The sequence below is a fragment of the Pempheris klunzingeri genome, chromosome 19 (assembly GCF_042242105.1).
Source record: "Pempheris klunzingeri isolate RE-2024b chromosome 19, fPemKlu1.hap1, whole genome shotgun sequence".
NCBI classification, from domain to species: domain Eukaryota; kingdom Metazoa; phylum Chordata; class Actinopteri; order Acropomatiformes; family Pempheridae; genus Pempheris; species Pempheris klunzingeri.
The window spans coordinates 20048321-20070333 of NC_092030.1; the positions used below are offsets into that span (position 1 = coordinate 20048321).

At 43.5% G+C, this 22013-nt stretch overlaps 1 protein-coding gene and 1 long non-coding RNA gene across 3 annotated transcripts; both read left to right on the plus strand.

Annotated features, from left to right (window-relative positions):
- The first annotated feature begins 257 nt into the window (after positions 1-257).
- Positions 258-1334, plus strand: LOC139219302 (uncharacterized). Of its 2 annotated transcripts, none has more exons than XR_011585701.1 (5): positions 258-403; positions 530-723; positions 807-861; positions 960-1013; positions 1221-1334. It is a non-coding gene; the product is annotated as an uncharacterized lncRNA (long non-coding RNA). The 2 variants fall into 2 exon arrangements; XR_011585700.1 differs by having other exon boundaries at positions 530-627; positions 789-861.
- Positions 1335-2318: 984 nt separating this feature from the next.
- Positions 2319-21585, plus strand: sec31a (SEC31 homolog A, COPII coat complex component). The gene is made up of 29 exons (XM_070850225.1): positions 2319-2412; positions 3589-3670; positions 3862-3985; positions 4085-4283; positions 4368-4463; positions 5118-5258; positions 5366-5508; positions 6086-6185; positions 6287-6448; positions 7257-7409; positions 7512-7742; positions 7826-7900; positions 7978-8019; positions 9495-9773; positions 10691-10716; positions 10972-11060; positions 11143-11321; positions 11406-11532; positions 11676-11821; positions 12371-12544; positions 12813-13070; positions 14244-14348; positions 15363-15465; positions 16653-17042; positions 17953-18016; positions 18096-18330; positions 18463-18582; positions 18670-18741; positions 19409-21585. The coding sequence occupies exons 2-29, from the start codon at positions 3592-3594 to the stop codon at positions 19586-19588; spliced, it is 4092 nt and encodes a 1363-aa protein (XP_070706326.1). The 5' UTR covers positions 2319-2412; positions 3589-3591; the 3' UTR covers positions 19589-21585.
- Positions 21586-22013: the final 428 nt, after the last annotated feature.

Consider the following 22013-nt stretch of genomic DNA (forward strand, 5'->3'; position numbering starts at 1 on the left):
TCCCCTACAGTTGACTTTTGGTTTGGCCCAAGTGTTCCCTGACAATACACCCTCGGAAACAACTTGTACTTTTTTTCCTCTACACTCAAAATAGCTCTACTTTAAAACGTGATGCAGAAATTCCTCAAACGTACATTCTCTGGAAAAAATTAAAGCTTTAAGTGTTGTTGTTTTTGAAATATGGCAGGATATGAGGGAGTTAACCAGAGAGATAATTCAGAAGTGAGAGCGCCGACCGGAAGTACCGTAACCAAGAAAGGACCACACGGAAGACACGCAGCAATGGCGGCAGCTGAAAACAATGTGGAAATTAAACGTAAAGCAGATGATAATCAGGAGGGAGAGGAGGATGAGTGGGTCGGACCCATGCCAAGCGAAGCCACAAAGACCAAGAAAAGGAAAGGTTTGTTTCCGGCAGTTTGATACTTTGCCACACTTTCGTTTATCTAAAACTCCTGCTGAGGGATGCTAACTATGCTAACCAAACTCCTGCTAACTTCTGGATGTTGTTGTTTTGTTTTTTCCTCAGTGATCAACCAACCACAAGAAGTCAGACCAGCCGGGTTTCTGTGAACTGTGATCTTCAGGAGATCATCGAGGAGATTTCACTCATGCAGCAGTTTGCAGGTTAGAACAGAGCACAGCTTTCATCAAACCCCCAAATCCACTATTGAGATCAGACTGAAACACCCTGAGTGCTCCCACTGGAAACTCTGTTCAAAGGTAGATGTTTGATTTTACAGTAATGACTTTGTCTTTTCCTTTTCTAACCACTGTGTCTCTTACAGGGTGAGGTAGTATGGCAGCTACCTGAAAAACACAGCCCTGTGTGTGATTATCATGGAGCACTGTGACCAAAGAGTAAGTTCTTTGCTGTGGCACTTATATCATGATCGCATTGAAGTCTGATAAACAATAATATTTTATCATGTAGTGTTAACGTTTTATAATATTGACAGATTGAAGAAAACGGGAGGTTCCAGTTCAATGAGCCGTGTGGACCTGACATTCACGTATGTTTTGCTATCATGTCATTTATGTAACAAAGTGAATAGACATCCCAATGATTATATCAATCACTACCCATCTGACCCACTCTTATGTGTGGGGAAGATTATCAGGAAACTTCTAAATGAGGGTTTGGTCATTAATTTTCATCACACTGTGTGTGTGTGAGTGTTTCTGTTGAGCTTGGCTTAATATCTACGTTCTTCTTTTAGGGTCGACCTGCTGAAGTGGAAACAAGTTCAGGTGATACAACTACATCTACCATGAGCACTTGAGTGGTTTGTCTTTGTTTTTGAGTTATTCATTGTTAAATAAAGGGATTGTGAAGCACTGTTGGTGTTTGTGTGTGTTTTTGAATGGTCGGGTATCTTCGTGTGGTTTATTTGCATTTTTGCACATTCCTGCACAAACTCTACGTCTCCCAGACAATCTTTTACATGTTCTTGATCTATTGTGTGTGTGTATATATATATATATATATATATTATAATTTTAAAAAAACTGCATTTGCCTTGTAATATCTATATTTCTGTTTTTTTCTTACTACTCTTTATTCTTATGCAAAAAACCTGAATCTGATTGTGATTTGAAGGGTCCTGACACCTTTGTCATTAAACACTGGATTAAACTAGTTAACTTAATATAAAGTAGTTAAAACTTACTACAACAGTAAAATGCCCAATACTACTAGAAATCAAATGTTTGTTTGGAGGTTTTTTTGTTGTCAAAAATGTAAATTAAAAAAATCTAAGAATGTAATTTTGATAGGATTTTTACTACTGTACTGTCTGTATTATTATTAATATTCCTTTAATGCAGTTTTTATCATCTAAAACACTAAGCAGGTTCTGTCAAAGTGATTCAAATGACTACATCTTAATATGAAACATAATTAAAGAGTCTAAATTAAATATAAATAATAAAAATGGATTACAAAGGGTTTTTTCAGTCATATTTAGTTAGTAAAGCATCACGTTTTGTATTTATGTACAAAATACTTCACCAATATTAAAATTATTAACAACAAATGAACACAAATACTTTTAAAAGATTTATTATGCAAATCTAGGGCTAGCACAGTTAGCATGCTAGCACAGTTAGCTTACTAGCACAGTTAGCATGCTAACAGGAGTAGCTAATATACCGACGTCCCCCGGAAGTTGTTGTTCTTCTTCGTGGCAGGAGGAGGCTGTTGCTTAGTGCCACGTTGATGGAGACCAGTGGGGACGTGGAAATCTGTCTTGAGTGTCCGTAGACCGGGACCCGGTAGCCTCCTCTTCTGTTTTCACTGCCGTTAAACCTCAAGCAGAAGCGAAAGGGGGAACCTGAGCGCGGGCGGAGGCTGTCTTGTGTTTGTCGCCTGTTTTATGTGTCCGTTAATGTGAGAAGGAGTGAAGGAAGAAAGGTAAGCCGCTTTGGTGAAGTAATCAGGTCTGTGTGAGGGTCTAACTGTTATATTTTGCTGCTAGCAGGCTAGAAAACGTAATGTCCCCCTGTGGCTGTAGGACATGCTGTACTATGTCCCTGCAAACGTGTGCACAAAGTGACCACAGCCCGCCGGTCAGACTAGTTTCTCCCCCTGCTGAGGCTCCTTGCTGGGAGCATTTTAACTGCTTCATCAGCTGTTAGCTTCCTGCTAGCTCGCACTATACTTTTTTTTTTTGTCAGCTAATGTATTAATGCAAAAACTGCGCCGAATGGATCTTCAGAGCCTGATAATCCATTTGTAAAGTCTTTGCACCAGCACAGCTTTACTATGCAATGCCGATGAGATGATTAGTGTCAGTCAAAGTAGGCCTTTGTCTGTAACTCTGTAACTAGTGTTTATTACAGCTGCCGGGCTGAATGAGGAAAATGCACAATACAGAAATATAAATACAACCTGAAGTGCTTGTTTATAAATCAGATGTGAGCAAGTAACTGTCACCAGTTATTCAAGTCTTATCTTGCATACACTCATTTATTAGGAACACCTGGCTGCAACCACAGCAGTCTACTGCAACACTTCTGCAACACATCCTCCCTTCATGAAGGTTATGATGAAACTGAGTTATATTGCATACTGACATATTGTGTATATATACTGACAAGTTGTTGTTTTTATTTTATTTTGTCTACTAAATTTTAAATCACTGAGCTCAGACTAACAGAAACACCTCTTTGCACAATGCAATACAACATGACCCTTAAATTTAATTGATACTTCATTAAAATAACAAAACAAAACATTATGACATCCATGAAGGGAGGACTGTTGTGTTACACTGAATTAGTTTTGGCTTGAGTGTAAATTTCTATATGTAGAGTACATTTCAAGAGCTGATTAGTCGGTGTAAATGTCCCTGATGTCCATACTGGCTGTAAGAAGGTCCTTACATACTGTGAAAACAATGTAGGCGATGGAGAACAAAACTAAATCCTTGTTCTGTTCTGTTTAACACAGACTTAAAACGCATAAATATAAAGTAAAACTTAGCTCTTTTGTATTCATACTGTCCTAAAATGCATCCTGTAGTAGCTACATGGAGAGGAACAAAGCAATGACTGCAGGTTTCTTCAATGTGTGCACTTCTTTTTACCAGGATGAAACTTAAAGAGATCAACCGCACAGCCATCCAGAGCTGGAGTCCTGCACAGCACCACCCCATCTACCTTGCAACAGGTATGAGCATGCAGGACGCAGCTGGTGCAGGCCTGCTGCTGCTGACAGGACATTTTAATCAGTTTGTTCATTCGCTCAGCCACAAACTGTCTGAGGTTGTCGTTTCAAAGTGTTGTTTTTAGACGTTTTTAAACATCTTTGTATCATGTGGCACAGCAGACACCAAAGGTTCATGTGCTCTCTTTCTGCAGGAACATCAGCCCAGCAGCTGGATGCCTCCTTCAGCACCGATGCCTCCTTGGAGCTCTTCGAGTTGGACTTGACTGAGCCGTCTCTGGACATGAAGTCATGTGGCAGCTTCTCCTCCTCTCACAGGTCCTGAACGCTGCCGACTGCACTCGCGTTATTGAGTTTCTTCCCTTCGAGTGCAGCTGCTCATCACACACGTTGTTCTGATCTCCTTCCTCCACATAGATACCACAAACTGGTCTGGGGTCCCTATGGGATGGATGATCAGCACCACCCATCCGGGGTCCTTATCGCAGGAGGCGAGAACGGCAACATCATCCTGTACGACCCTGCAAAGATCATGGCCGGAGAGAGCGACGTGATCATTGCTGAGAGTGACAGGCACACGGGGCCAGTGAGAGCGCTCGACGTCAACCCGTTCCAAGTATGATGGATTTAACGTCAATACATTTAACTCTGTGTGAGTGTTTAAACACAAACGTCGTGACTAACTGTGTGTCTTCTCCAGACAAACCTGGTTGCATCAGGTGGGAATGAGTCTGAAATCTATATCTGGGACATGAAAAGCTTTGGCTCTCCAATGACGCCAGGACCTAAAACTCAGGTATCTACATTTATCTTCTTCTATACTTCAGATATCTGTACATACTGGCTCCTCTCAGCTCTCTAAATGTTACAGGTACCTTCAGTATTCTTAAACTTGGGCTCTGTTTTTACATATATTAGGTTTGAAATGACTAGTGGGTACAAAAGGTGTTGGAATTGGTCCCGTTGGTCGTCTCAGCCGACAGCCATGAAACAAGGTGCAATGGTTATTATATAATCCTTTGGGGAAACTGCACCCGATCAAATAAAAGAGCTTGTTTGATCCACTAACAGGTTCAGATTGTTATTCTAAGTGTCTGACAGCATTATGGAAAGGATCCCTACAGAGAGAGACCTGGAAGATCCTTTTGGTTTAACCACAAACAGACGTTATGTCGCTCTCTTTAAAGCCACCAGACTCCTTTGACAAAAACAGCTATTTTACCTCACAGAACAGAGGAGCTGCTGCTTTGCTGCTGTGTTTGTTTTTTGATATTGTGTGGTCGAGGTTTAAGAATAACGAAGTTATCCTGTAAGTGCACCTGTTTTGTGGTCACATTATGCTTTTGATATAAAGATGTATCATCACATGCCTGTAAATAATATATTTAACAGTTTGGATGTCTGTATTTAACGTGCACTGAATGTCAGAGCTCATGTTTTTGTCTTAAAGCCTCTGGAGGACATCAGCTGTGTGTCATGGAACAGACAGGTCCAGCACATCCTGGCCTCTGCCAGCCCGAGTGGCCGAGCCTCGGTGTGGGACCTCCGCAAGAATGACCTCATTATTAAAGTCAGCGACCACAGCAACAGAGTACGTTGTTCCTTCTGTGCTCACAAGACGTCTCACACCTGCTTTCTCGTTGAATTTCCCCACAGGTGCAGCTCACTCTTGTCAAACTGTCACCTTTTGTTTTGTAGATGCATTGCTCCGGGCTGGCGTGGAATCCAGAAGTGGCCACTCAGCTGGTTTTGGCCTCGGAGGACGACCGGATGCCGGTGATTCAGATGTGGGACCTACGTTTTGCTACCTCTCCTCTCAAGATTTTAGAGAGTCACACACGGTAAACACTCCCGTTAAACTGACGCATAACTTCCCTTTGCTGTTTTAAAGAATATGGCTGGCTATATTTTACTGTCAACACATCCCACGAGACAACTAAAACCAACAAGTGGTATCTGTATAACCTAAACCTGGTACATCCTCCTCCCCTGTGCCACAGAGCTCCATTGTTTTCCACATTAAAAAAACAGTGAGCTGTTCCTTTACTGCTTCTGCTGCCACAAATGGAGTAAAATAATCTATATTGTCATTATATGGAGGAATATCACATGGTTTCTCTCTCAGAATAAAACAAATAAAGTAGTAAGATGTTTGTAATGTTAAAAATAGATTAGATATGCACTGTTCCAAATGTACAAAGGTTGAGTGTTATAAATATTAATAAATAGATCGTAGCTCCATTTATAAATAGCCTGTGACCTTTAGGAGCCAGTGGGTTTATTTCTGTGCCACAGAAATACTGAGACGGTCATATTGAGAGATAAACTTAGCACTGGTTTTGGCCTTTTGTTGACAATAAAATGAAAATATAATCTCACAGCCTTCTAAGACATAACTGTACCGTCCTCTATGTTCAGGGGTGTCCTGGCCATCGCCTGGAGCTTGGCTGATCCCGAGCTGCTCCTGAGCTGCGGGAAGGACAACAGGATCCTGTGCTGGAATCCAAACACAGGAGAGGTAAAAGTCATCTATGTGCCGGTTATTCCCTCGATAAGTAGGAGGAAAAAAAACCCCAAACCCTGTTCTGCTGTTGCTCAGTCATCTGTTTGAATGTGCAGGTGCTGTACGAGCTGCCCACCAGCAGTCAGTGGTGCTTCGACATCCAGTGGTGCCCCAGGAACCCCGCGGTGCTGTCGGCTGCAGGCTTTGACGGACACATCGACATCTATTCCATCATGGGAGGCAGCAGCCAGCAAGAGAGCAAGAGACACGCCGACCAGGTCAGACTGAGGGGAGGGGAAATAAAACAGAGGCAACCCTGATGTTTTTAATGATCGGTGTAATTAGAAAGTACCCCAAGAAGATGACAGAGAAAGCGAGGCGCTTGAAGTTGTGTGAAAATAAACTGCACTTAAAGACACAGCATTTGATTGACAGGTTGTTGAAGATGATTCTGTGGTTATTTTCTAAGTTTAACATCCTGCGGTGGATGTGGGGGTCACATGACCTTCCCTAAAATGTGGAAGTGTGTCTCCAGCTCTGAGAAATGTAGCCTGTAGGCTGTTGGACCTGATCAGGACTAAGACTTTTTACTTGTATCCAGAAGCACACATAAATCCATCGGTGTAAACTGGTGAAATAAAGCTTGTAAATGACTACGGACACTTAAGAGACAAAACAAGAAAGGAGGAAGAGCCTGTGGGTGCTTGTTCAAATCAATAAACGAACAAACCAAACTTTTTAACAAGCTAACTTGTCCTGAATGGAATCAAAATGGAAATCAAATCCCAGGGCTGCAACAGCTGGAAGTGAAGAAATGTGAAGTCTGCATGAAGTTATTGATGCAATAAAGCTGCACCTTGTTAGTTTGTAGTAAAACTCATGATAAGATGTCGTCTTTTATATATTTTACAAGTGTTTTTGCTGATGCTGCTACTGATGCTTGGTGCTGTTTGGTGAACAAACCCTCAGTTCAGCTGATACTGTGTTTTTTTGAGGTGCACATCATGAACTTGGTGGTAAATAAGGTTTCAGGCATCTTAAGCATCGTGCCTTTGTGTTAAACTCTGCTCCGGGTGTCGATTACAGATCAGCAACTCTTTTGGGAATATGGATCCTTTTGGGACAGGACAAACTCTGCCCCCGCTGCAGCTGCCGCAGACCGCCGCCCCCCCAGCTGTAGTCATGCCCCTGAAGAAGCCGCCCAAGTGGATCCGCAGACCTGTAGGAGCCTCGTTTGCTGTGAGTTCAGTTTCCGTACTTTTCACGACGTTAATGATTCAGCATCGTTGTTTTTCTGCCACCTGAAACGTGTGCGTTCCTTTTGCTTTCCTCCACTGCTAGTTCGGTGGGAAGCTGGTGTCTTTGGAGAACTCAAAGCCGAACCCTCAGCAGCCTCAGCAGCCCACTTCTCACGTGGTACATATCAGCCAGGTTGTTACAGAAACGGCCTTTTTAAAGCGCTCCGATCAGCTGCAGGCGACCCTGAGTGCAGGCAGCTTTGTGGATTTCTGCCAGGAGAAGATCGATGCAGCTGAAAATGAATTTGAAAAGACAGTTTGGTCTTTCCTCAAGGTAGGAAATTCAGAAAAAATCCTTTTCTAGAACATTCTGAATAAACAATGCTTGTTGTTTATGTGGCTAATTTGGTTTTTCAGGCTAATTTTGAGAGTGATATCCGCAGCAAGTACCTGGAGCTTCTGGGGTACAACAAAGAGGAGCTCGCCCTAAAGGTGAGGGGGTTTTCTAGGATGTGATGACAGAGTCACTGTAATATGTCTTATGATTAATGTGTCCCTTTTGTTGTCAGATTTCAGCAGCGCTGGAGGAAAAGCCTGCTGAACCTCCGCAGGTACGTTTCTTCAGATTAGTTATTATGGAGTGTTTTAAAGGAATATTTCAACATTTCTGGAAAATAGGCTTATGTGCAGAAAAAATTATCTCATCTCATCTGTCCATTAGATGTAAATCTTGAGTCAGGCGGTTGTTGTCTTAGCATAAAGACCTGAAACAAGCGTTAATGTATATCTATCTATCTATCTGGAGGTAGCAGTTTCCAGCTGTTTACAGGCTTTATGCTGAGCTAAGCTAATGGTGTCCTGGTTGTAGCTTCATATTTAATGTATAAACATCTCATCATCTAACCGTCAGCAAGAAAGCAGATAAGTGCATTTCACAAAATGTCTGCAGGTTCATGTAGGTTTGGTGATAAGTAACCACTCACTATCACAAAATACACCGATTATGCAAATGAGGGATGCTGCCTCTCAGTTTTGTGTTGTGAAAATGACATTTGAAAAATGTAAAATAGAATGAATGGAAATCAACAGCCGTTTTAAATCCTCACCAGGGCAGAGTGTCCCTGCCCAGATAGTAGAGACGCTTCCAAACGGCCCATTACTACACTGCACTACTCTCCATTTGTTCCTGCTCACTGTGCCGTCCACATTCTTTCACCGACAGTAAAACAAAACTGACCGACCGCTGTTGGCAGCAGCTAGTGCCACAGCTCTGGGCCAAAGTGCTGCACGCTGCATGTCTCTGTCTTATATTTTGCAATAAGGAAGTGTTGCAAGCATTCGTTAATATAAAGCCCTCCTTCAGTGCTACAACTAGTCCTTCTCTTTCTGAAGCTTCTCAGAGGAAGCTCTGCACAGACTTTCTGATTTTACAGTCACAGTGAAATAGTTCTAAACAATTCATTTTGCCTCAGGGGTCTGTTTTCTCTCTTGTAGCTGCTGCTTTGACTCTTTTCTGTGGTCTTGGTGAACTTCTCCCTCTCTGAGGTGTAAATGATTTGCCTGTTTCCATGACTGAACTCAAACACAACCCTGACTCCAGTGTAAAACCCAAACTTTCACAAAACTTTATATTTAAACTGGGATACAAAATCTCAAATATGATCCCTCTCTGTCACATTTAGATTCCTTGCATGAAGTTTTGAGGAGTCTGAGTTTATTTTGTGTGCAATATGTCGGTGCAAAAACCTTTTTAGATTTTGCAAATTACTTTTTTAAAATCTTGAATTCTAGTTTGATTTCTGCATCTTTTAGTAAACACATCTTTCTACAGATTATTTGAAAGCACATATGAATATGTTATGACCAGTTTCTGGTCCAGGAAGTTGTCTGAACTGATTAGGCTCCGTTTTAATAATTTGAACTCCCTCCAAGTATGTTGAATTAGTCACCACATGCGCCTCCCTACACCCGTCTCCCCAAATGATATCTCAGTGTTCACTTCAGCCTCCCTTTTCTTCATCATTTTGCAGCTGAAAATTCAAATACAGCCCCTGACTTTGATCCCATACCTTCCCTCACTGTTCAGGTGGAGGAGCCTGCTCCCGCCGGCCTGCAGGCTTTACCAGACCTCAGCTTCGTGCCGCTTGTTGACAGTCCTGAGGCAGCGTTCGACATGATTGCTGCAGCAAACCTTCAGCCCGCAGCCACGCTGGATGTAGACGCCGCTCCTGACCCAGAGGCCGAAGAGCCAGAAGCAGCACCAGCGGCAGATCCAGAGGACGCTCTTACCGGCGAACCAGAAGAAGACGTTGACCAGGTGCTCGCTGAGGAGGAAGCAGAGGAAGAGGAGATCCCCTTGGAGGAGGTACACCTTCATTAATGTTAAACTTGTGTCCTTTTCAGGTCCATGTGATCACGTACAGGCCGGTTTCAGACCTGAAGTATTGATATGAGTAGTCAAGTAGCTGCTTGCTTGATGTTTTTTTGGTAACGGCTCAAGTGCTCATTAAGACGGAGCTTTGTCAGAACTCACTGAGCTTGATTAATGAGAACATCCGGCATTCATGCAAACACAAGGTTCACTTGAGTTGAGGTGCCTTGTTGGTTTAGATTTATTTCCACATACTGAACAAACGAGCAGGACAAATCATACAGCTCTGCAGCAGCTGGGAAGACTGATACATTTATCAAAGCAGTTAAATGCTATCTATGCAGGCAGAGAGCCACTCATTGGCTTCAAGAGGTGGTGGAGGCCAAAAACTGAGCTAACAGAGAGAGAACATTGGACTTAGATTCATCAGGTGACACAAACACAACTCCAAGTGAATGATAATGTTGCTGGATGTGCAAATAACTGACTATTTGCTTACAAGTTCATCATATCAACCTAAAAAGTGATGAAGGTTTAAGGGTAACAAATCCAATATGGTTTCTGTAAAAATTGTGCAGAAACAGCCGTTACATCGCTCTCTTCACAGCCACCAAACTCCATTTACAAAAACAGTAATTTTACCTTGCAGAACACGTGGGTTGATGGTCTGCTTCTGGCTCGATTGGTTAGTTTATTTGTGTTATTGCGTGTTACAAAAATACCGTGTTGGATCTGAACTAACCCTTTAAAACACCAAAGTCACACAGCTATCCTTGATGTTTTTATGTGTCAGGCTCATTGAAATGTCAGTAAACAGACATTTCAAAGTAAGTGAGTCAGTATGTGGCAGCACATGGGGGAAGGAGAAAAGCAGATTTGAGGCCTGACGGGATGTTTCTGTGGTGTTTCAGGAGTCAGCAGCACCAGTGGAGGAGGAGGAGGAGGAGAAGGAGGAGGAGGAGGAGCCCAGTCCTGCTGTGACCTCTGCTCCAGTTGAGGAGCTCGCTGAGGCCCCAGCTCCAGATCAAGCTCCAGCTCCATCCCCTCCTCTAGATCCACCCCCTATTCTAGATCCATCCCCTCCTCTAGATCCACCCGCTGCTCTAGCTCCATCTCCAGCTCCATCCCCTGCTCTAGCTCCATCCCCTGCTCTAGCTCCATCTCCAGCTCTGGCTCCATCTCCTGCTCTAGCTCCATCTCCAGTTCCAGCTCCATCCCCTGCTCTAGCTCCATCTCCAGCTCCAGCTCACACAGGAGGCGTCAGTCTGAGCATCAGTCAAGGTAAAAACCTCCCTGAATATCAGCTTTAGTAGATAAAGAACTAGCGAGCTAGAAAGGATGATGTGTGACTCTTTCCTGCCAGATGTGGACGGGCTGATCACCCAGGCCCTGCTGACCGGAGACTTTGAGGGAGCTGTGGAGCTCTGTCTCCATGACAACCGCATGGCGGACAGCATCATCCTGGCCATCGCCGGAGGGGCCGAGCTCCTACAGAAAACCCAGAAGAAGTATTTTACCAAAACGCACAGCAAGATAACCAAGGTAGCACCAAGGAGAGTTTTTCCTGAGAGTGTTTGGACTGAGAGAGCTAATTATCGGGGAAGTAACGATGTTTTTGTCCTGCAGCTGATCAGCGCAGTGGTGATGAAAGACTGGCATGACATCCTGAAGACATGCGACCTACAGAACTGGAGGGAGGCTCTGGCTGCTGTCATGACCTACGCTCAGCCAGAGGAGTTCTCTTCCCTCTGTGGTTAGTTTTAGGACAAGTGCTTATTGTTGTCTGCTGGACCACAGAGTTTCAGCAGCCTGTACTCACAGTTTCTCCTTTTATTACATTTCTGTGGGTCTCAGCTGTGTAAATATGCTCTCTAACTGAGCTTGTCTGCTTGTTAGACCTTCTTGGAGACAGACTGGAGGCAGCAGAGGACGGCCAACTGCAAGCACAGGCCTGTCTGTGTTACATCTGTGCCGGAAACGTGGAGAAACTTGTGTCTTGTTGGACCAGAGCACAGGACGGACACTGTCCCCTCTCTCTCCAGGTGTGCTGAGATACAAGCTCTGTATCTTAAACCTGCAACTGATTTTTTTTTTGGATATCTTTGTCAATTTGAATCCAGTATTTTCTCTCTTTTAGCTCTATTTTTGGTCTCCATCACCCCCTAAGAGAAATATCTGGCTCTTAAGCTCCTAAATGCTCCAAAATGTTCACCAACTAGACTCTAAATGTGTCCGTCTGCTGTGTGATGCTGAGCAGGTCGTCTACAGTGGGTTTTTAGAGAGACATAGCGGAGTATTTTGCAGCATAAGAGACAGATTTTCCCTCTAAGAGTTTGTGGAGACCAAAAACAGAACAAAACAGCAGAGTGAATATTGAGCTTGACTTTGTTGGCAGCTGGGTGTGTAAATAAACAACTGTTGGCTAACATTATAAACACCATAAAAACCTAAACTATAATATGATAAAGGTGATTAAATGATCACTTGATGCAGGTTTAACAGACTGTTTTAGATTTCTCATAGGTGGAAATGCTGGAAAAGTAAATAAAAAAGTGTGTTAATGCAGCTTGGATCTTGTTTCCACCCCTCAGGACCTGGTGGAGAAGGTGGTGGTGCTGCGGCGTGCTGTGGAGCAGACCCAGCGCTCGGGTCCCGCCGCGATCGGCATTCTGCTGGCTGAGAAGATGAGCCAGTATGCCAACCTGCTGGCCTCCCAGGGCAGTCTGTCCACCGCCATCACCTACCTGCCTGACAACACCAGCCAGGTACGTAACACGACAGGTTCTCAGTAATGATAAGAGTTAGTAAAGCTGGGAAACATCAATCAAAAGCTCACCAACTGTCACATAACTGTCAAAAATGAGGCAAATTATTGATAATTTAACTAAAACCTCTTAAATATTTTCTCAACCTGTCGTAAATAAAATGATTTTACTTCCAATTGATTGTTCACATAATGGGCAAGTGTCTATTTTATCAAAAACTTAAGAGCATATCAGCCATATCTTCACCTTTCTCATTTGGTCCCTCCAGGATGCCGTACAGCAGCTCCGTGACCGCCTCAGTCGGGCTCTGGGGAAGCAGGCGGTGGCTCCTGCAGCTCCGGCACAAACCCAGAGGCCTCAGGCTCCGCTGCCCGCCCCCACTCGGGCTCCGCAGGGCTCGGGCCTGCCCCGGCACCCCTTCACCCCCATCCAGCCCGCCATGGTGCCTCAGCCCACCGCAGCAGCTCCAGCACCCATGCCGACACCCGCTGCCTCCACCCCGGCTCAGCCGCAGTATTACCAGCCAGTACGTTCCTCTGAGTTTTTACTGTTCTTCACTCATAAACCTGAACCTGTGAAATCTGTTCAACTGTTTATTGTTACACATCAGGATTCACACAGATTTAGGTTTGGGGTCTTATTAAACCTGAGGTGTTTTTCCTGTTCTTCCTCTAAACACTGACAGCATTTACAGATCACAAACCAGGGATGGGCTCCAGGCAGGAGTCCCAGCACGGACGCTAAACGTATTTTAGCCAAAAACACCACTTTAAGGATAAAGTATATTTAGAATATTTTCACCGCTTTACTTTGTTGTCAGACAGCCCTCCATTCAACGGGGAACTGAAGCAGTTCTCTCTTTCTCTCGCTCTTCAACACCACCAGGCTCCATTGACAAAAACAGTACTTTTACCTCGCAGAACACGAGGGTTGCTGGACTAGTTGCTGTGACTTTGGTGTTTTAACATGGTGGTTCAGATACAAACTAAACCTTTTAAAAAGCCAAAGTTGCTCAATAACTCAAACAAATTAGCCGATCAAGGCAGCAGTAGACCAGCAATTCCTTTTTTCTTTTGCAAGGTAAAATTGCTGTTTTCGTTAATGAAGTCTGGTGGCCTTGAAGCAAGCATTTTCAGTCAGAAAGGGCTGTCTGATGGCAAATATTCTAAATATAGCTTAGACTCCTGCCTGCTCCTCCGAACTGGCAGCGTACTGACCTCTATCTAGTGTAGGTTATACACTGATTATGTATTTGATGATAAAGTACTTCACTCAGCACCACTTCAAAAAAATCCAAACTTCTCTCATCCAACAAAAGGTTTTAGGACATCTTTGCATTTAGTCATTTTAGCTCTGATAAGATTCGATAATGGATTCGAAAGGATCAGACCCCACCCCCCCATCACATACAAACTAAACTAACCAAGTGTCCATTGCAGTTTCCTGTCGTGCTGTAGTCATTTCATTGACTGGATTTTCATTCTCGCCAGGGTTTAAATCACATCCTGACAAATGTGTTTATTGTTACTTATTCTCTATGTGCTAAATTTCTTTTTGTGGGGGGAGGGGTTGTATTTCTGTAATTTGAACCCTGGCTCTGGTCCAATGTGTTGTGGTGTTGGTTTGTGCCCCCCCCCCCAAATCCCTCCCCTCGCTGCGGCCATCATTGGTGTGTGCCGTGTGTCTCTGTGTGCTTCAGGTGAGGGCTGCCTCCACTGTCACCTCCTGGAGTAACCAAACTCCCACAGCCCTCCCCAATGTCCCTCCTCCTCCTCCTCAAGTAGGCAGCGCCTCAGACCAGCAGGTACACTGACCGCCCACCCAACCTCAACACACACACACACACACACACACCTTCGCCGATGCTTGCAGACGCTCTTGACACACACCATCTTAATAACTGCACTAATGATAAAACTGTGTTCTGATTGAGCGGATCAATACTTCACATCCCAGAGTCCCATTGGCTGCTGTGGTTGTGGTGATGCCTTCCCCCGTAGCTCCCCCACTTCCCGTTGATACTGTTTTCTCTGTCTGCTGTGGTGCATGTGTCTCATTTCTCGTCTCTCCAGGAGATTTAACGCTCTCACATCTGTCTGCACACTCCCGGCATGCCTGCTGTTCAGAGCTGCAATAATTAATCGATTAGTTGTCGACTTTTTTGACAATCTAATAATCGCTTTGAGTGATTTTTTTAAAAGAAAAAAGTCTAAATTCTCTAATTCCAGCTGATTAAATGTGAATATTTTGCGGTTTCTGTGCTCCTTCATTCGAGGACGTCATCCTGGGAAACACTGATTGAGACTTTTCACCATTTTCTGACATTTCATAGAATGAGCAGCTAATCAATCAATCGTGAAAATGGTCGACAGATTAATTGACTAAAAGAAGAGTAAATAAAAAAAGCCTGGCTTCTAGAGATGTAGCTGGTAATGCCCTCTTTCCTTCTTACTAACAAAGATCAGGGTAGAAAACATTCAGCCAGCAGCTTTTTATTTTTAGTGCGACGCCGACGTCACTCTCACCGAGTAAAATGACAAACATCACCGGAGGCCGTCGCTAATTAACGGCAATTCTGTGAGTAATTTGGTGACAGGCCAGAATTAAACTTGTGTCTCCAAAGGAAGAACCTGCTCTCTGCACAGTGAGACGCTCCCATGTTCTCCAAGACGATCTTTTATTCATATCACATAAATAATTTTAGCGTTTTGCACCTTCAGTATTTGGGTCAAGTCGCTTGTGGCTCCCTGGTTTATCATCACAGGTTATTTCTTTTATATTGGAACCAGGTTTCAGATTTCTCCTTGTGTTTTGGCAGGTGGAGCCTTCAAACCCCATGTACGGGATGCCGCCCTCCGGCACCGCCGCTGCACCTCCAGCCGCCTCCACTCCTGCATACATGTTCTCCCACCAGTACCAGCGTAAGTGCTCCACGTAGTCTACCCAAAGAGCTCGCTCTGCGTTACGACGCTGATCTGAATCTTGGAGAGAAGCACAGTTTCAGACTGGAGTCTATAAAGTTCAGCGTCATCAAGCAACCTCGTCTCCTAAAAATGACGCTCACAAACAACTCGCTTGTTGAGGAAACGTGTCGGCCGTGTTCATACTGGACTCACCGTCTTCATGGTCGTATCTAGACAGCTTAAACAGCTTGTCGTCATATTTAATACTGATCTTTTCCCAACTTTAGCTGAATTGTTAGGTCACTTTCTCTACTGAAAGAACAGATGCATTGTTGGCTTTTAGTTCTGATGTGTTTGCGGTTCATACTGACTTTTTACGACCAAACTGAGTCATACAGTTTGACAGGTTGCTCGTTCATTAGGCAGGTGAAACACGAGGTAATAATGAGCAATGTAAGCACAATGTGATGCAGTAATTCATATACACAGTACACAAAATACAATCTATTCTAAACCGCATATTTACCAAAATCAGATCAGGTAAATAAAACCGCCGTGTTTTATCAGACAGGCTCCGATCGAGAGGCTCCAGTGAGTGAACTCCTCCACTAATCCGGAAGAGAACAAATGAAGTATAGGTTTGAAAACACCTTCAGTCCAGGCGCTGAATCTCTAATTTAGCTGACAGCTTCCCCACCAGCCCAAACAAACCAAACAGCTCAGGGTAGCTGAGGGATGAGCATCCAGCCATCATCTCTGACCTCTGCCATGTGACTTTTATGCAGAATAAGTTCGTCACACTTCCTGACTGACAAAAAGACTTCGCCTGCACAAAAGCTGTTTTTAGGCGACGTGTTGCATCGACAGGTGTTCCAGGAACAACATACGACCTTTCTTCTCTCTTCTTTTAAAACACGTGCAAACATTTCATTTTGGAAATGTTTGACTCTGTAACCTCTGATCTCCTCTCTGCTGTTTTACTCACCAACAGAGGATGAAAATATCTTGTTCTGTAGAACTTTTTAATGTGTTTATGTCTTTGCCTGTTGAGTCTTTTGTAACCTACAAGCTAAACATGATCTCTGGAGCATGAACTGTACCGTAACCAAGTCTTATTACAAGTCTGTCCTGCTGCATGATGCTCTCAGTATGACGTGCACCAGTGTTTCACTAACAGCGCCTGTTGTGTCCTCTGTGACTCCCAGCCTACCCCCAGGTCAGCCAGTACCCAGCTGGAGCTGGGGGGGCGTCTATCTATCAGCCTCTTCGGTACCCCTCTGCCGCTCCTCCTCCTGCAGAGCCTCCTGGCTTTCTCTCTCAGTACACACAGCCCATCCCCTCTCAGCCGGCACCTCCGGTCTATCCCGGACATCCTCCCATCAGCCAGTGCCTGTCCTCCTCTCCCCCCTCCCAGCCTCCTTTCTTTCCGACCTCTTCCTCTGCCTTTTCCGCTCCTCTGTCCTCCGGAGCGTCTTTCCAGCATGGCGGGCCAGGATCTCCTGTGTCGTACATGCCTCCTCCTCCTCCTCCTGCACCGTGCGGAGTCTCAGGTACACAGCTCGAGCCTGACCCCGGGCTGACCCCCCCGAGAACAGGTCTGCATGGCTCTGATCAGCCTCACAAACTCACTCAGCCCTGGTTCCTCTTTTAACACATTTCCTGCAATAACAGATTTTAGTGTCAGACCGTTAATTAGATGAGCTTTTTTATTGTTTTTTAACTTTTTAGGATGCAAAGACAGAATTAAATGTTAACAACAGCAGTGTGAAGCCACCTGAATAATAATCGACTTTTATGTCATTTCATTACAATCAATTCATTGATAAATTCGCAAAAAGCTTTTGTAAATTAATCAAATAAATTAGTGTTTAAATGAGACATTAAAAACTCTGTTGCCAATTTAAAAAATGATTTTTTTGGCTTGTTTTGATCTCAATATGATTATAAAATCACATGTTGATTAAAATCAAAGTGTTTTTTAGCCTCACTTGCAGCACAATCAGTGTCGACTTGGAGAAGGGCTTTAAAGGAATAGTTTGCCATTTTGGGAGATGCACTTATTTGCTTTCTTGCTGAGAGTCAGACGAGAAGATGGACACCACTCTCATGTTGATATGAAGCTGCAGCCAGTTAGCGTAGCACCAAGCGTCCAGCACATAAACCTGCAAAATCTCAACATGTCATTTTACATTGTTGTCTGTGCACTGATTAGAAATAATAATCTTTGTCAAACTAGTCCCCTGTCCCGCTTCCAGTCTTTACGCTAAGCTAGCGGCTGTAGCTCCATGTATTAAGCGTACAACATGAGAGTATCGATCTCATCTCAGTCTCAGCATGACAGAAAATAAGCATATTTCCCTGAATGTTTTACTTTTCCTTTGGGAGAGTTTGTGATCAAAGCTGTGGCTAACAAATCAAACAACCTTCCAACATATTTCACAATATAAAACCGACTATACTCTGGTCACATGAGAATGAATGAGTAATGGAGTTTTTCTCTTGCAGGGCCTCAGAACGGCTGGAACGACCCTCCGGCCCTCAGCAGAGCATCAAAGAAGAAGGTGAGTCTGTCGGTACAGACGTTATGTAAATCTGAGGGTGTTGGACGTTTTAAACAAAATGTATTTCATCATCATGCTGCAGGTCAGAGAGCACTACACCCCTCCTGCCCCCATCACTGCTCCCATCATGGCTCCACTGGGCGCTGACCCTCACGCCCAGCCGCCATCCTCCGGGGCCCCTCAGGCCACGGCCCAGGGCCCGCACGGTGCCCAGGTCCCCTACTCAGGCATGCAGCAGCTCTCGCCTCCATCCATGAACCCTGCAATGCCCAAGACCAGTATGGAGGGCGCACCAGGAGCACCGACTGGAGATGTGATACAGGTACAAATACACCCGTTAGAGCTGTCTGCCATCTTTGCTAACGTGGAGGCGACAGGCTTTATGACGTGCTGCAGCCACTAGATGTTTTTTCTTCATACAGTCTGTTGATGTTAACTTGTTTCACCCTCTCAGCCTCTGCAGTCCATCCCTGCTGAGAAGATCACGAAGAAGCCCATCCCCGACGAGCACGTGGTCCTGAAGACCACCTTCGAGGGGCTCATCCAGAAGTGCTTGGCTGTCGCTACAGACCCTGTGAGTCTGTCTGACTCAGCTTATCTCTGCTCAAACAAAGTGAAGCATCTGGTTTGTAATCGGACTCCGTTTGATCTTTTCTTACAGCAAACTAAGAGGAAGCTCGACGATGCCAACAAACGTCTGGAGGCGCTTTACGACAAACTGAGAGAGCAGACGGTGAGTGTCCCGCTCAGCACGCTCGGCTTTAGCTCTGTGACTAGTTATAGTTAGAAACAGGAGGAGGAGAAGGAGGAACAAGAGGAAGAGGAAGAAAAAAAGATAAGGAGGAAGAGGAAGAACAAAAATAGGAAAAGGAAGCAGAAAAAGACAGTGAGTTAGTCAGGAAGAGAAAGTGGAGGAAGAGGAGGTAAAATAAGAGGAGAGAGATATTGAAGAAGAAGAAAGAAGGAAAAAGACGACAATAAAGGAACAAAAAGAGGAAAGGGAATAAGAATGAGAAGAGGAATAACAAGAGGAAGATACAGTCAAACAATAAGAGGAAAGGGCGAAGAAGTTAAAGGAGGAAGAAGAAAAGAGGAGAAAGAAGAAGGGACAGATGAGGAAGAACAAAACGAGTCAAAGGTAGATAAAGATAAAGTAGAAGAAGAAGAAGAACAGGAGAGAGAAGAAGAAGCTGAGGAGGATAAAACTGAAAAATTACTCAGGAGCAACTTATTCTGAGTTAAAATCTGAATCAAACGTTTGTCCAACTTCAGAGGTTTAGGATGAGTAAATGAATATTTAGTTGTTCTGTGGGGTTAAATGTCTTCTGGTCCTGCTCAGTAAATAACTAGATCTCTGATTTCTCACCCGCTCTTTCTGCTCCTCCTCCTCCTCCCTCCAGCTCTCTCTCGCCATCGTCGGAGGGCTTCATAACATCGCCCGCAGCATAGAGTCCCGCTCCTACGCCGAGGGCCTCAACATCCACACCCACATCGTCAGCAGCAGCAACTTCAGCGAGACGTCGGCGTTCATGCCCGTGCTGAAGGTGGTGCTGACACAAGCCCACAAGCTCGGAGTCTGATCGGGCAGGAAGTCCCAACTCCAAACTCCTCCGGGTCTTCGAGCGGCGGAGAGACGGCGGTCGGGGGTCCGGCTTGTTTCACAGGGAGCTGCGTCCGACTCGCACAGCAAATGACGGAAGAATTCTGAGATGTATGAAAATCCTGTTAAGTTCTTCTTTGTGCCATTCATGTTTTCTGACACAACTCAAAGACAAGCCATGTTCTCAGTCGCACTCAGTGGTGAAAGTAACCTGAGCCAAACTTTAAATAAAGGGCTAGAGACTTCAATTCAAGCACCACCTTAATGTACCAACGCGTTACAGTAAACTTTTGTTTTAATTCAAACTAGTACTCATATGGATTAATGGATGAGAATTTAATGATTATGCAACAATCATAATAAAGGATAACTCTAGCGTTTTTGAACCAGGGCCCTATTTTTACATATTGTGAGTTTTAAATGAAAAAGTGTTGGAACTGGTCCAGTAGATCACCTCAGTAAAACAATGCTGTTTTAGTCAATAACAGGCTAATATTATTATTCCAAGTGTCTGGCAACATTATGGAAAGGATTCCTACACAGATAGACCTGGAAGATATTTTTTGCTTAACCAGAAACTGCCGTTAAATCGCTTGGATAAAAAGCCACCAGACTCCATTGACAAAAATAGTAATTTTACACCGGCTGCAATACAGGTGTTGCTTGTCTAGTTGCTGGGACTTGGTGTTTTAACACTTTAATTCATATCCCAACAAACTCATTCAGACACCAAAGTGACACAATAATAATAAATTAATTAACCAATCAAGGCATCAGTAGACCAGCAGCTCCTGTGTTCTGTGAGGTAAAAATGCTATTTTTGTCAATGGAGTCTGGTGTGTTTGCAAAGAGCGATATAACAGCTGTTTGTGGTTCAACCAAAAGGATCTTCCAGGTCTCTGTCTGTAGGGATCCTTTCCATAATGCTGTCAGACACTTAGAATAACAATCTTAACCTGTCAATTGTAAAAACAACATTACAGCCTCAAATTTTAAAGCATAATAAAATCTCCAAACTAGCAGGATGGATATAAAGAAGGCATAGTTTCAGCACATTTGATGTGGAAATAAATATGACAAGAAACAGAAAGCAGCAGGATATTCAGGAATTTTAAGGGCATTTCTATCCACTTGCGTTCAAAATACATAAAAGATTAAAGCAAATTTCAATCTGTTAGGTTAATGCATGCTTTTGGCTCACAGCTGTGTGATCATATAAAGAAAAATCATGTACTATAAGCTTGGTCATCTTTATAAACTTTAAATAGTTGTGCACTACCTTTATAATCCATAAATACAAAGAATCTTCTCTTTAAAGTACAAAATCATGCTTTAGTATTTACATATAAATGTATCATTGCCTGCATGTGTTTTGCAGTAGACCTGCAAATGAGGCTACAAACACAGTGTTCATGTCGAGAGCATATGGATTAACTTAAAAACAGGGCGTTAGAGTGATAGATTTAAAAGTTAGTACTCTAAACCCTCCGTCTGCTTTTCCTGGCTTACTTTCACCACTGGTGTCACTACATACAACACATTGGACCAAGATATTGTGGGATATGTCGATGCAAAGCAATGCAGTCCCGTCTGTTGAGGAGGTTTAATGTTTTTATTTCATTTCATTTCATTTTTTGTCATTTTGTTTTGTTTTTCAGTGTAATCATGAAGCTCAGCAGAGTGCAATGGACTTTTAAAAAAAAAAAAGAGACTGTGCTTTTATGAAATTTTAAAGTATGCATGCTTAAACAAAACACGCTGGCAGTCTTCTGTAATGGCATTTAAGGTAATTATGTGCTAATTAATCAGACCTCAGAAGGAAACTGGAGAGAGACTTGTACTTGATTTTCATTCCAACTCCGATGAGGGCTTTCGTGTGAGTGGTCAACCTCAGTTTGTGTTGTTAATAAAGGAAAACAAGTCTTTGTTTTAGATCGACTACATGCAATATTTTCAATAAATAGTATTTATTTACAACATGATGGTGCTTTCTTTTAAATTCATGACAGAAAAGATGGGCGGTGAGATGAAGATTAGTTAGTCCGGCTTAATAACTTTTAGGCTGCAGACGTTTTAGGAAATGTAGAGCCAGTGGAAGCAGCAGCATACTATTATACTACTATTATATGTATTTTCTGATCATTTTAAATGCTGTTTCAAAGCCCTCTCTGTCCAACCACAAAACTCTGGGGGAGAAACGCTGAGGCCTTATTTATTGATTGTTTTGTTGGCTTGAAATTAGTGAAATTAAAAATACTGACTCTAAAAAAAGAGTCTAATAATTTGCAGCCCTGTGAGGCTCCTTAGCAAAATGCTAATATTAGCATGCTAACATCTAATAGGCAGGTTTAATAACGTTGACAGTCTTCACCATCTTAGTTTTGCCGTGTTTGCATGCTGATCTT